The 15,042-nt window shown below is 41.5% G+C and overlaps 1 protein-coding gene across 3 annotated transcripts in view; it reads right to left on the reverse strand.

Moving 5' to 3' along the window:
• frem1a (Fras1 related extracellular matrix 1a) overlaps positions 1–15,042 on the reverse strand; it is a 64,399-nt gene that overhangs the window by 20,587 nt on the left and 28,770 nt on the right. The window contains exons 8-23 of one of the 3 annotated variants that reach the window (XM_038268454.1): positions 12,951–13,082; positions 12,192–12,536; positions 11,967–12,109; positions 9,724–9,920; positions 9,554–9,644; positions 9,299–9,466; positions 9,010–9,218; positions 6,807–6,900; positions 6,453–6,705; positions 5,782–5,988; positions 4,516–4,701; positions 4,234–4,430; positions 3,905–4,115; positions 1,682–1,826; positions 1,449–1,590; positions 1,064–1,259 (exon numbers count right to left, since the gene is read on the reverse strand). In XM_038268454.1, coding sequence (XP_038124382.1) covers positions 1,064–1,259; positions 1,449–1,590; positions 1,682–1,826; positions 3,905–4,115; positions 4,234–4,430; positions 4,516–4,701; positions 5,782–5,988; positions 6,453–6,705; positions 6,807–6,900; positions 9,010–9,218; positions 9,299–9,466; positions 9,554–9,644; positions 9,724–9,920; positions 11,967–12,109; positions 12,192–12,536; positions 12,951–13,082 — 2,916 coding nt within the window. Of the gene's footprint in view, positions 1–1,063; positions 1,260–1,448; positions 1,591–1,681; positions 1,827–3,904; positions 4,116–4,233; positions 4,431–4,515; positions 4,702–5,781; positions 5,989–6,452; positions 6,706–6,806; positions 6,901–9,009; positions 9,219–9,298; positions 9,467–9,553; positions 9,648–9,723; positions 9,921–11,966; positions 12,110–12,191; positions 12,537–12,950; positions 13,083–15,042 lie in introns of those variants that run through there. The other 2 variants (XM_038268453.1, XM_038268455.1) reach the window with 2 other exon arrangements.

The following is a 15,042-nucleotide window of genomic DNA, read 5'->3' on the forward strand; positions in this document are numbered from 1 at the left end:
ACTGGGGACACTTGGTCTAATTCTGTCATGTCTCATGCTTTCTTCTAGCCTGACGTAGTCCTACTCAATTCTAGTCAGAATATGAGTCTGATACTGCTCCATAGAGCTGTGATTATGGGGCGTGTTTCGAACGAACCAGGAAAAAAAATGCCTCTGCACTCAATTGGATAAACCTACAACCAATAAGAGCAACGGAGTGCGTGACGTATGTTAGGCGAAGCAAAGTTGTTGTCAACAAAAATCAAAGCGTGCAGTTGCACGCCTAGAATAAGAAGATGAGCCTTGATCACGTTTCTCTGTTCCTCTTTTAAAATTAACTTGCTGTCGATATCTTTTAGAACAGACCTAATAGCAGAATCTACTCACCTCAACTCTCCAGCGGCAGCCATTGTTGTTGTCACCCAAGCGCGCTTTGGTGACGTGGTTGATTACGTTACTGTTGATCATCTGTCCATCATCGTATAAGGCCGCCCTGACAATTTGATTGGCCTGCCAGATATTGTGCGAGCATACTCGCGCTACTATTGAGCAATGCCAGACCGAACTTCCCGACCTCAAACGTTGTGGGCGGGACTAAGTTCGGAATGGCACCCAGGCTAGCTTTCTTCAGCCTTCGAAAGTCAACTGATGGCCAATTTTCCCTTTGGGACCACGGACCGTAAACCCTGACCAGCAGGAAGTACTCCTCACTATCCATGTTTTCTGCGTTGACCCTTCCGCATACTTACAAATTTTCCTAGGTTCTCCAAGCTTACATTTTGACCCTAGGGCGTCCATGCGGAGGGGTGTTGAAGCCCAAAATAACATAATGTGGCCATGAGGAACTTGCAAATGCGGCAAGCATAAATCAAGTTTAGAACTTCCCTGTTAATTAAAGTAGTGATATGCTTAAACGCTATCAAATAAGGCACCATATATCTTATTCATATACTGTAATTATTGCTTTCTACAAGGACTTAGTTTCGTAAAGACTTTTTATAACAGTGCTGTTCATGTGTACCGGTAGCCAGAACAATAACAAGAGAAGAGAAGTAATTCTACATCTAATGCTAAATTCCAGTACCTTTTTCCAGATCTCTGACAGAAATCTGGAAGTGCTGTGGTGGTGACTGATTCTTTCCATCCATCAAGTGGAAAACAAAGAAGTCCTGTGTTTTAGTGGCATGATGGCCAGTGTGTATATAACGCAAAAGGTTCATGTCAACCATGTCCTGGGTACACCTTCTCCCAGCTGTAAGTGTCACCCAATTCTGGCCTTCCTAAAACACATAAAAAGTTGATTTCTTACCAGAAGTGCATGTAGAATGGAAGTTGGAGGTTGACAAGGGAGATAAAAGATTAAACAGAATTTAGCCTGTAATATTTCCTAAAGGACTGAGGCAACAAAAGGACAACAGTATTGCATGTGGCCACAACAGGGGACCCAGCTTTGAAATGTTTATTCTTACCTGTAGTTGTAGTATTCCTTGTGTTGGAACGCTCTCAAAAATGTACATGATTTCTGTAGAGGGGGTATCTTTGTCCTCAGCAAACAATGTAACGCTGGATATAACCCTAGCTTCTCCCGGTTTCACCTCAAGCCCATTGTTCCTACAAGAAGAACACAGGGGTCACTTTTGTTCTAAAAGGTCGCATGAGAACTGACTTTTCACAAAAATTGTTAACCAGACGTTCACGAAACCTGATAAGATGAGGTTCTTCGTCATTCACTGGTAGAACTTCCACCATCACCCGTCTCTCTAGCTGATGTTTGCCATCAGTCAACTGAATGATAAAACTGTCCATCATGTTTTCACTGTCATCATGGAGATACATCAGATCCAAACCTGATGGAAAATGGGGAAAACGATCAAAACCCGAGTCATGGAAACATCCAACAAGTCTGTGTAAATCGTCCATCATCTGGACATAAAACCCTAAAACAGGCTGGAATCAGAGGCAACTGGACTTTTGCTCAATTTTTTTTAAGTCTTTTTCCAATTCATTGCAAATATAACATAGCAGTGAATTTCAAATCCCAAAAAGAAACTCCGAAGAAAAAAAATTTCTTTTTTTCCACAAAGAAAGAATACCTAAAACAAAGCAAAAATTAGAGAAACTAAACAACTACACATATGCATTGCATAGCGAAGCAGAGCCAGTCGCTCTGTGCCAGAGTTAGCTCTATACTTGTGGCTCAAGACCAAAGGGCACACAATTTATTTAATTTCCCTTTGGCATTAAGGAAGTATTTTTAAATTGGATTAATTTGGATTTAACTGAAATCCACCCATTCAACTTCTTTCAGCTTAGTCCTTTTTCAGGGTCGCATTGGGGCCAGTGACCATCTCCAGCAGTCTATGGGTGAGAGGCGGAGTACACCCTGGACAGGTCGCCAGTCTTTAACAGGGCAAGACACACAACCATGCACACTCACACCTAATGTGGAGAAGCCAATTAACTGAACAGTCATGTTTTTGGACTGTGGGAGGAAGCCGGAGTACCCGGAGAGAACCCAAGCATGGATGCGGAGAACATACAAACTCCATGCAGAAGGACTGCAGGCCAGTAATTGAACCCAGAACAGTCTTGCTGCAAGGCATCAGTCTTACCCACTGCACCATCATGCAGCCCTCAAATTGTAATGACAAACAAAATATTTACATTTTGGAAATGGGAGGACAGATGGTTTAAAAGATGGGTGAAAAAAGCTATCTTTGCTAAAAGAGAAAAATCCATCACTAAACAGGAGTGAAGGATTGTGGTTTCGGCTTTCAAGTGGTTTCAGTCTTGTAACTCACACCAAACAGGTTACATAAACATGCTTTTCATGATAAGATACAAAAGCCATGCACAACAAAAGAATGGGCAGAAAAATGAACCTACGTGTTTCTTTAAAACATCAGCACTCCAACTTCACATCGCTCTGTTGTGAACTGACAGAATTAAGAAAGACTCCTGAAGAGATGCTGAAACATCTTTAAAAAGCTAAGCGAAAGTCCCTTTTTATCAGATTTAAGCCTGTTTTGTGGTTGAAGAATTAAGAACGTACAATAAAAAGAAGTTCAGCTATAACATCTAACCACAGCGGGCCTAATTAATTCTGCTTATTGATCATCTCCAAACTGCCCAAGAACTACATGGTAGCTTTAAACACCTTTACACTGCTTAGTTTTTGCTTTGATGATTACCTGCCAAAGGTATATGATTCTTAAATTATTAAAAAAGTGGCAGCCTTCCCATTTGAAACAGAAAATGTTGTAAAAGTGAAATAAACACCACTCCAATGGGCAGTGACAACGGACCCTGATGGGCAGGACGATATGTTGAGATGATCGCTGGGGGTGGACAGGACGCAAGACAGTAGCCTCGTGAGACCATCCTGATCTCACGAGCTCTCAAGATTTCGCTCGCTAGTCAGTCTGGAGACTCTCCATTGAAGAAAATTAGGAGCCGTTCACCAAACGAACGTCCAATCAGCGTTGGCTTTGGGGCGGGTTGAGGATTGAGGGTTGAGGGTTGAGAAGCGCGACCGTTCAGTCTAAAGAACATGGCGGCTTCAGCCGATGAAACTAGCATTAACGTGGCTATCGAGCAAGTTTTATCGGAATTACAGAGTATTTCTTCATTGAAAGAAGAGCAAAACACTGCTCTGGAGGCTTTTCTCAGAGGAAAAGATGTTTTTGCTCTTCTCCCGACTGGTTTCGGCAAGAGTAGCCTGGCTTGTGGTTGTGTTTTCATTGTCGCTCTGTTAGTACGTCATATGCTTCGTTGATCTGATTTGTTTATTTGGCCCGTCTATCACCAACATAGGCCAATCAGCTAACCAGTATTTTTGCCCCTTCCCAAAATTACTTCTATGGAAGGTTTCCAAATGGATATGCGGAGCAAATGCATCTGGCGGAGTCAGGTTAGCAAAATGTACCCTTTTTGACATCTTTCATAGTAAAGGCAGCCACAGAAGGCCATAGGTCAGGCTCCTGTCTCTTTATGATTGGGTTTCCATCGCTGTGATGGATGATGCTTCCATGCTGAGGAGGTCTGACCACAGAGAAGAGCAGGGTATTCTTGGGGATGTCTAGGTCCATCGCATGAAACACAGATGTGTCCAGGTGTTTCATTTCTCCTTCTTGTACCTCAGGAAGAAAATGAACCAGCAAGTCAATGTATTTTACATGTGTTTCAGTGAAAAAATATCTAAGTAAAGGTGTTTATTGAGACGTTTTGGATAGGAAAGAAATTCAGTAAACTTACCGTGATGTTTTGTACCATAAATTCAGGAATTTCGTCATTTGTTGGGTTAATTATAATGTAGAAAGGGATGTTAGCAGAGCTGCGCTTGCCATCCGAGACACAAAGCATGAACTGGTCAGCAGTGGGTTCAATCCCCAGGTGTCTGGACTGTACATAGTTAATATAACCCTTGGTGATGTCCTTGTATAGAAAAGAAGCTGGGGAAATGAGGGTTAACACCAAACACATGAAACTACTTATTTCCACTGTACTTCATTAAACTCGACACATCCTAATGCTTACCTATGCTTATGCCTGTGTTGCTTTTCTCAAAGCCAGGGCTGGGGAGGACATTTTCTATGTAGCCAAACTGGGGAGGAGAGATCAAACTAACAACAAGCTGGTCTAGGACTGTATCCATGTCAGAGGCCCTTAAATGGGCAGCAGTTATCTGGGCCGTCCCACCTTCATCCACCTTAAAGATCTCACCTGGGAACACAAACAAAACAACAATTCATACAAAATCTACTAAAATTAATAAGAATTTAGCTTATTGCTTGATTCCCTCCTTCTTCGTCTTCTTCTTGTGTTTTATGGCGTTTGGCAAACAACTTTTGGTGCATTACCGCCACCAACTGCTTGATTTCCTCCTTCAATACTGGCAGTAATACCGCAGATCGTCACTAGGAGGCGAGGAGTCGAGGAACTGAGATAGCGTGATGTGTAAACGGGCGTCAGAACTCGGACCGTTCTCGGAATGGATCGGTTTTTCAAGGGTTCAGAGAATGTTTTTGTCCTTGCCCAACTTTGGTGGCTTGTTTTGTGTCTGGACTCTGTTTTTGGTATTTGCTGGTGAAAATTCTCTGTCATCCAGTTTCATAGCCATTCCAAAAATGTTAAAAAACAGACCAATGGAATTGGAAGCGTTTTCAATTCAAAGTGTCAGAATTAGTGTTGAGTTCCAAGCTTTATAGAGTGCACCAACAAAGCCTTGTTTTGGCTTAGAAAACATGCAATTTGAACCGGAGAACAGGTCCGCCCCTTAGTAGTGGGGACTTGTTGAGGTCTTTGTTAGCCTATAATACCCGATACTGGTCTATGCCTCTGTAAATGTGGGTTTTAGAAGTAATGTAGGCCTGGCTGACCAGGCAAGATATCTTAGCCCCCTGCATGATGATGGCGATTAGGACAGCAGGACACAACTTAATCGGTGCAAAAAATGGTTGAAAGGACATTGAAAAGGTGATCTGATTTACACCCCAATGATAGTGTCTAAATTTGGTTGAAAAGTGAAAAGCCATAATTTAAAAAAAAATGTTAAAGACATTAAAAATGGGATCTCAACATCTTAAATCATCAAAAAATTATGGCTTTTCACTGTCTATTATTGGACTGGAGTGGGACAAAATGAGACAGACCAAACACAGCCCAATTTTCAACAACTATTTCTGGACTAAATCAAGACCATGATGGTCCGTCCACATTTTGCCTAAAAACCAATGTCTAAATGGCATCTAGTTTTTGGGGGGCACCTACAACCCATGCAGAAAGATGTTGTCTTAAGCCCACCTGTTTCCAGTGAGGGTGGCTGACTGTCAACAGGAAACACTGTGATATGGAGGTCGTAGACAGGCAAGCTGTCCCGTGTCTGAGGAGTCTTGCTTCTGCCTCTGGTGGGAGTTTCCCTGCCACAGCACAAAGCGGATGTCTCATTTTCCCCATCAGAGATGACAAACGTGATAGTGTCATGTCGAGGAGTTAATCCAATCTCCAGCCCTGAAACAAGCAGAAAAACAACTGTGCTCAAAACATTTGTGCACCCACCCTCATTGATAGTCATACTTTCAATCACATGGCACATGACATTGATTCTGAAAATAAAGTGTGACATACATAATCATAACCCTGTTAGATTAAACTAACTAAACTTACATATTTGTTCCAGCGTTAGAAAATGCTGTGACAGGGTTTAAATAATTAGTTACACTTTGAATTTCCTTGGTCTTGCAGAAGTTATTCTGAGGTAAGCAGTCTGATCTCTTCCCTTTGACAAATTGATGTTCTTCTTAATACTGTTACTTCTTCATTGCATTTTGCATGAAACAATGTAGCCCCATTGAAAAAGGCGGCCATTATTTCCTACCCTTGTGCTCCAAAGTACAAAAAGAGAAAATGGCACTCTACAATTCTGAAAAATAGTACATTGTCTACAAGTCTACTACCAAACACTGCCGGTTTACCTGTGTGTCTGTACGCAATGATTCCTGCAGTAATGTCTGCTTGGATGAAGCGATCTACAATAACACCATTTCGCAGAACCACCCCATGGTAGGGCAGCCGGGCAATCAGGAAGGCAAGGCTTCTGTTATCGCTGTCCACATCAGTGGCAAAGATGTACTCTGAAGTGATTACTATTTGTTCTCCTTCCGGACACCTGAGAACTGGGTTCAAACCAGTAACCATCACCGGGAGCTCATCGTTGATAGGTATGACCTGTAAACAAATATGTCGATTTCCTTATTCAGTGGCACATAAATGGATGATCATCTAATAGCAATATTAACAGGTAGGTCTTCCCCAATTTTGAAAATTACCTTTACGGGCAGAGCGAAACTGACTGAATTAGTTCCATCTGTTGCTCTCAACTCAATGGTGTCTTCTGTAGTTTCTGAGCTGTCGTGATTGTACCTGCGAGAACAAATCAGCAAAATAGTGGTTCACATACCTTAAGGTTAGGACTTTCTTTGAACTTCTTAGAAAAAAAATTAAGGTTCCTTCACACAAAATGTCATTTATTGCCTGCAGTGAAGGATTTACATCAGTTATCTCTATATAAAGGGGGGGCTCATGAGCGTTGCTAGGCGACTTTTGCGGAACGAAAAGCATGTATTTGGCTATTACAGCAAAGTGTGGTGGCCTAGTGGTTAGGCCATTGTGTTTGGCTCCTAAAAGGTTCACAGTTCAAGCTCCACTCACATGGAATGCCACTCTGGGTCCCTGAGCAAGACCCTTAACCCTTACATTTGCTTTGTACTTGTAGCAATGCAATTGCAATAAAGTTGAATTCTATTTAAAGAGCGCTGCCTTGCCTTAGAAGGTTGCAAAACAAAATTAGCAGGAGTTACTGTGAATAGTCCGAGCTTTTGTCTATTTTTGTGGTTTTGGACTTAAAGCTACAGTGTGTAATTTTCAGCGACATCTAATGTCCAGACTGCAGACCGCAGCAACATGAACACCCCCCCCCCCCCACCGCTTAGTACGGCGAGTGTTATGGGACAAAATGTCTTCCACGACGTCCGCATCACCTACCTTCTCAAGTGATGAGGTTTGTTTACATAGATAATTTTACAGATAGTATTTCATTAGTCTGTGTAGGGTATAGATTTCAGTACCGTCTCAGTTCATCTCTCTCAACTTGCCGTAGTTACTTTCGAGCGTAATGGGCGATCTCGCAATCGCTAGTTTGTTGGCTCTGCGCTGCCGTAGCGCAAAGATGTCTGCCTCCATGGCTGCGAGACCCGCTCCTATGTAATTATAAATAACGAATTCTAAGGCAACGCAAATATTAAGGTTAAGAGGCTGAGCTCGTAGATGATGATAAATAACATAGTTATGTATAATATATTACATTTCTGACTGTATACCCCTGTAATTATTACACACTGTAGCTTTAACGCGTTTATTTTCAATTAATTTATTAGAAATATTTTAACGTTAAAACACAAACAGATGGGAGTGCCAATCTGTTTTACCTCATAAATCCATGTACAATAAGATTATTTATCTTTCAGTTTTATTAAACTTATGTGTCTGCTATAAGAGACCCTACCCGTTGGTTTATTTTTCAAGCAAACTCTAGTCGACCGGAGTCATGTCCGCTAAATAAATCATTCCAGAGGGAGAGAGGCTGAGTATCTCTAAGCAAATGCAGCAACATCTCAGAAAAGAATGCTAATATATTCAGAGTAAGTGTAGCTGAACCTTTAGCATCAGAAGCTGAGATGTGATCAAAAACAGAGTCTGTTAGGTGATAAACAGCAGTGGGGGCATAAAGAGAAGGACATCCTAGTAGACGGGTTAGAATAGTTATGTTGCTATAGGCTTAGACTGCTGGAGGACATAGGGACCCCTTTTTCATCAGTCTGTTTCATTCTATCTCTATTCTCCCACTCTGCAGAATTTGTTAGTTCAATCTCATAACACTATGAACTCTGCTTTTTTCTCATAGTAGCTTCATCTGATCTGTTTCTGTTTAGCTGTGACTCCATCCTAGAGAGAAATATTAGCTGTGCTGCTGTTGAACTGGTTTACAGTTGCCTTTTGTATCTCTGCTTCTTTCTATGTCTGCTTCTGTCTCCTTGAACCCCAGTCAGCCTCAGTACACCTTGTCTGGGTCTGCTGGAGCTTTCTTCCTGTCAAAAGGGTGTTTTTCCTCTCCACAGTCACCACAAGCATGTGAGGGATTGCCTTCGAGTCAATGAGTCGATGCAATCAACTGGTTTTCCTTTGATAGAAAACTTTGAATCAGTTTGACTGGATGATCTGGTTGAACTGTAGAGTGCGTTGAGATGACATGTGTTGTGAATTGGGGCTATAGAAATAAAATGAATTGAATTGAATAGCTGAGGATGTTAGAAATAGCAAAATTAATTAGGAAGTATATATATTTTTTTGGTCTGCAAGGAATATATCTATCTATCTATCTATCTATCTATCTATCTATCTACAGAGTGAAGAAGTTTTTTTTAGGTTTGACTAGCACAATCACGCATGGTATAATTAAGCATGATGTCTGACCTAACCCTCCGACTGATCAGGTCCTGTAGTGTAAAGTTCTGGCCTGGTGTCAGTGGATGGCCACCAACGTGCAGAACGCCATGCTCTGGTCCCCTTTGGAGCTCAACCCGCAATGCTTCTGGCAGAGAGTCAACATCTGACACCTGCAAGTGTTCTGGGCCCAGCAAGGACTCCCCTCCCTCATCTACAGTCAGAAGGTTGGCGATAACCTGAAACAGAAAGTATTCATAACATTTCTACAAGTGAGAGTTCCCACGTGGGATAGAGAGTAGACAGCTGTTGATTGCACCTTTGGTGGCTGATTGTCCACTGGCATTAGAGTGATATTAAAGCAGATCCCAGTGACTGTTTTTCCCAGATGGTTGGTCACAGACAGAATAAACTGGATATACTGAGGGTGAGGGCCGATGTCCATGATTGGAGGCATGTAGGCTACTTTCATAAAGTTCACTGCATGCTGGAGAGAATAAAGTGTTAAAAAGAGTTTTATAGTGAAACACATAGCACACAGAATAATGAAATCGCTAAGAATAGGGTCATTTACTTGTGTGAAGAGTCTGAGGACTGGTGCATTAGAATCTTTGGTAAATTTGGGTATGCTGTCAACCAAGAATAACCTTCCCGCATCTGAACCGCTGCTAATTAAGAAAACAACACAAGTCTGACAAAGATGCTCTCTACCCATATACCAGTGCAGGCCAACAATAAACTAACCTGTAGTGACCAGAGAAGAAAGGTGGAGTTGTAACTGTGTAAGTGAGCTCGCTGTCTGGCGACTCTGGGTCGGCAAAGTGAAGCTGTTGCCGTGTGATGTGGGCTATTTCTGTTTCTTTAACCACAAGACAACGCCTGGAACCAGGAACCTCCTTTGGTGGTTGGTCTGGAACAGAGGCTATGTGAACCACGACCACCTGAAGATAGACAGCGCTTTGTCAGCTACAAACTAAAACAGGAAAAATACAATTACATTCATATCTTCTTGACGTTTATACACAAATGGCTACTTCAATGATTGAGCAATAGCCCAGTAAAGGTTCTTTAGCCTGACCTAAGCATCAGAGGGGATTGGAGGGCTAGTGGTTAAGGCATAGAGCTTGGAATTCTGAGGTTGTGAGTTCCAAACCCACCCCACAGACTGCCACTCTGGCTTTCTGAGCAAAACCCTTAACTCCTTAAATTGATGGCAGTCTACGGCTCCCAAAGGGGATGGATTAAATGCAGAGGTAACTTTCTCCAATATAAGATCAATAAAGTTCCATTATAATTACATTCATCATTATATTAGCAACACTATCCTATGAATAATATGTTATAGTGAGCATTAGTAGAAACAACACCTTCCTGCTCATCTAAAAGGAAATTGAGGCCTTTTCAATCCATTCTACTGACTGAACATCACCAATAAGTCCTGGGTCTGCCCCAAGGGCTCCTCCTGGTGGGGGATTCTCCGAACTCATCTCTATTACCCCTTTACCACTGGTCGAAAAAGCCGTTTAAACTCCAAATGACCACCTTTATACATTGACAGACAACTTGCACGAACCACAATTTTATGTTGTTAAAACGAAAAGGGATCTTTTCCCTCTCTGCCAAGATAGTTCAGCTATCTAGGAATATTTGGCCATGATATCTCTATTATTGCTGATGTCAATCCCAGATGCTAAAAAAGTGAATTGTGTTTACAGGTTTGGCTTATGTGTTTCATACAGAATAGAGTTAGTGCTGCTGCCTTAGGGCTAGAATCATCTGGGTCTAAATGAAGCTAGGACTGTTTCTTTATAGCAGGGTTGTCAAAGTGGTTTCAGAAAGGCCCGTATGGCTGCAGGTATTCTTTCCAACCAAGCAATAGCAAACCAGACTCAAATCAACTCATCAAGTGAGTCAAATCTGAACATGATGACTTGATGAGGTGACTGGAGTCTGGTTTGCTATTGCTTAGTTGGAAAGAAAACCTGCAGCCACACTGCCCTTTCTGGAACTATTTTGACATCCTTGCTCTATAAGGTTTGTATTTTCCAAAAAAAACTTCACATTACCTGACAGATTATTTTATTACTGTTAATTGCCTTCATTCTATATTTGTTCATAGTTGAAGAATGTAGCTGGAATACACATTGGATGGATAGAGTAGAATAACCTCACAAGCCCCATTTACACTACCCTCTGAAATCCGATCCATGCCGAGCTTTGATCAGTTAACTGTGCAGAGCTCGGTTCTTTACGACCATTTACACACCACGCTAGCACGGTTCCTTGCCTCCTAGTGACGATCTACGGTACTACTGCTTTCTTGACGTAAACAAGCAAATCACATGGCGGCACCCGTGACGTTTAGGAAGGTTGCGGAGAGTCAGGCAAAAGAGTCAGCCTTTGGAGAATTTACTTTACAGAATGGGCTTTTGGGAAGTGGATACGACAAGTGATAGTCTGATCAGGGCTTACAGACACAGGAAACAATGACAGACATTAAGGCTTATCAAACTGCTAAGCATAATCATCACTGGAAATCGTGGGGGAGCTAGTATCTTTATCAATGTCTTTAAATTTTCACAATTAAAGAGGCTGACTGCAAGGAAATGATGCGGTCTACTAATGCGCTCTGAGAAATGAGCCACAACTGAACAGCGCTGTGCCCTACTGATGGACTAGTACCATGTTAGCGTGGGTCGGTTGTGTCTGCCGCGGTCAGGTTCAGTTGTGCGTGCCATTTACACTCAACAGTTATCTCGGTTATTGTTCTCGGACCGATCTCAGCATGGTTTTAAAAGGGTGTTCTAAATGGGGGCATAGATATCCAACTATGAAGGAATTCTGTAAAACTTTGTTTAATGTCTTCATGGTTCAGGAGGACTGAGAACTTTCACTGTGATATGGAATTCATTTACCACCTATCTACACAGTATCTGGTCAGGTAATGCATGGTACCATTGAGGTAAAGATGTGTCAGTATCACTCACCTGAGGTTCTGAAAGGTTAGGGGGATCATGGAAATCAGACAGAACAACCTCAAATGAGTCATCAAACACCTCGTTCCCAAGGTGTCTGTAGTACACAATGGACTGGGAAAGGTCCTTCTGAAGGAAGCGGCTCACGGGGTACCCTGAACAGAAATCAAAACAAGCAGGATGTTAAAGACATTACACAATATAAGATCAGAGATGAACTTGGTCAGTCTTCCTGACCTGCCAGCCCTGGTCCTGGGATTTTCATGACCTCTCCTGCCTGCGGGAGGCGAGTGATATTAAAGAGGATATAGTCATCACTAGAGTCCATGTCTGAAGCCTTGAGGGTGGAGCCTCTGAGCAGGGTGGTCTGGCCCTCCAAGACCTCCACCAGCATGTTGGTTATAAGGAACGGAGGGCTGTCATCTTTGGGGAGAATTTTGATGGGAAACTTGTGTCGGGTCTGATGGCGGCCATCGGTGATGCGAAAAATGACAAAGTCCTTTGTGGAGTCGCTGTCATCATGGTGATAACAGACAACTCCTGCTTTTATGTCATTGATGGTGAACATGAAACCCTTTCCACCTGGATTAATGGCAGAACAAGAAAACTGGTGAATACATTTCAATAGAGCATATATAATCTAGGATTCTGCATCATTGTGTTCTGAGTCAACTCAAATTGAAGGACTATAGATGCACCAGCTTTGATAAGGATAAAATTGTGCAGTTGATAAGTTAACAAACATACAAAGATATGTTGTTCAAAGATATTAAATAGGAATACTATTACGCTATTGGAAAGTTTAACAAAAGCTGATTTACCAATTTCAAGAAAATGTTATTTTTCATGTAGAATGAGGGTCTATGGTATGGATAGAATAATCCAGAAAAGGTTTGTTAAATCAAAATGCATCAGATTTGAATTGACTTTCAGTAGCAGGTACTCATTTGTTTACAGGTGAAATTTCATAAGGTCAGTGTTTCGGTGTGTTAGTACCTCTTACAGTTAGGTGTCCATGCAGGAGGCCATCCACAGTGATGACTCGAACTACATTCAGATTGTCATTATCCACGATTTGCAATTGGTCCCACGTTATCGGACGAGACTGACCCTCCAGCAGACTAAGACCTGCTCAACAAAATATGAAGGTTAAAGATATAGTGGAGGATTTTCACAAATTTTTGAAAAGACCCAAAGTCTCCACGCCCCCCCAAAAGATTGCACATGCACAACTCTGTACCCGTTCTTGAGAGAAAACGACTCACTTTCCAAAAGAAGATTTGCAAATTTTCCTCTATGTCAGACTCACCGCCGGTAAGTGAAAATGGGGACGGGCACGTGGGACAGCCTTACGTATACATGTCACCAGAATGATTGACAATTAGGAGAACCGCTTATTTTTATGATCCACCCAGACAAAAGAACAAAAAACATCCTGCACTATACCTTAAAGCTTAAACTGGAAACAATCTCTCAGGTCTCTTTGAATAAATGGGTCTATCATGTTTTATGTATTCTCAAAAAAAAAGCTGTTAAAGTCTAGTACAGTAATGTATTAATGATAAATGGTATCAAATAGACAGCAACACAGATGGCTTCTATGCACAAGAGTGCGCTGACCTACCACTTGTTAAAGGAATAGTACACCCAAAACATGATTAGCCTTCATTTTCTACTCACCCCCATGCTGAACAACACTCTGGAGTACTTTTTTGATATCTCAAATGCATCTGGAGATCTGGGAGGCTTCTTGCTGTCTGCTGACATTCAAATAATGGAGGTCTATGGCGCCCGAGGCAGAAAGGTCCATAAAAGTCCACAAAAAACGTGTCAATATTCCTCCATACTGCTCGTCCAATGTATTCCAAGTGTCCTGAGTGGGTAGCGTCCAGAATTTACTCGAAACGAAGTCATTTAGAATGTTTTTAGAGCATAAACAGTAGTGTATAGGATTTCCCAAAAGCGCATTCACGAGTCTACGGAAACCGCGGCAGACCAAACCAGACGAAAGTGCGCATTCAGCGTCTGCTCTGCCGATAATGCAAGCGAAGAAGAAGAAATGTGCTGTTTACCCGTGCAAAGAAAGAAACAACGAAAGAAAAATGTCTGAGGACTTCAGTGTTGAGGAAGAGCATGAGTTCTTTGCCGAGCTGAATGCGTTGGTTTGGTCTGCCGGCTTCCGTAGCGTCGTGATCGCGCAGGTGCGCGCTTTCAGGAAATCCTATACACTACTGTTTATGCTCTAAAAACATTCTAAATGACTTCGTTTCGAGTAAATTATGGACGCTACCCACTCAGGACACTTGGAATACATTGGACGAGCAGTATGGAGGAATATTGACACGTTTTTTGTGGACTTTTATGGACCTTTCTGTCTCGTGCATATTGATCATTAAGGCCTGCAGTGTGAACGTAGCCTAATACACTGGTTAAAATATTTATTAAAGATCAGCCAATCACATAAAACTGTGTAAAAATATCTTTATGATCAGCATAATAAAATAAAAACTAAAGTATTTACTAGTAGACAAACTAGTAAACAATCTGCTGTTATTAAAACCAAATTGAAGGTACTGTGTAGTGTTCTACATATCGAGACATGGCTATGAGTTTGCATTCAATGGACATCTCTAGGGAAAACAAAACCCTACAAAAGGCATCTTATTTCTTTAGGGTCTCCCTTTGAGAAAACTTCTTCAGACCTCAATTAAACAGTCGATTCAAGTAACAAATGAAACTGTTTACAAAAGAAGGTGAAAAATAAAGAAGCTAATTAAGAGATATATATAAATTTATGTCTCACTGTATCATTTAATTTCTACCTACATATTTATTCATTGTATTTTGGGGGTAATTAATTGAATGCTTATTTATTTATTGAGCATGTATTTATTTTTATATACGGTAGAGCTGTTCCTCCATACCTAAAAAATCTTATCTGTGCAAATAAGACTTAAAACAGATTTATGTAAACATCCTGTCTGGTAAATTAGGCCATGAAAATACAATATCTAAGTTTGGCTACTGCTCTCTAATCAGAATATGTTAGTGGCACTCATCAGATTGAACTATCTGGAAATTAAAGGCG

Source organism: Cyprinodon tularosa, unplaced genomic scaffold (assembly GCF_016077235.1).
Source record: "Cyprinodon tularosa strain WSP-4 unplaced genomic scaffold, ASM1607723v1 ctg70, whole genome shotgun sequence".
Lineage (NCBI taxonomy): Eukaryota > Metazoa > Chordata > Actinopteri > Cyprinodontiformes > Cyprinodontidae > Cyprinodon > Cyprinodon tularosa.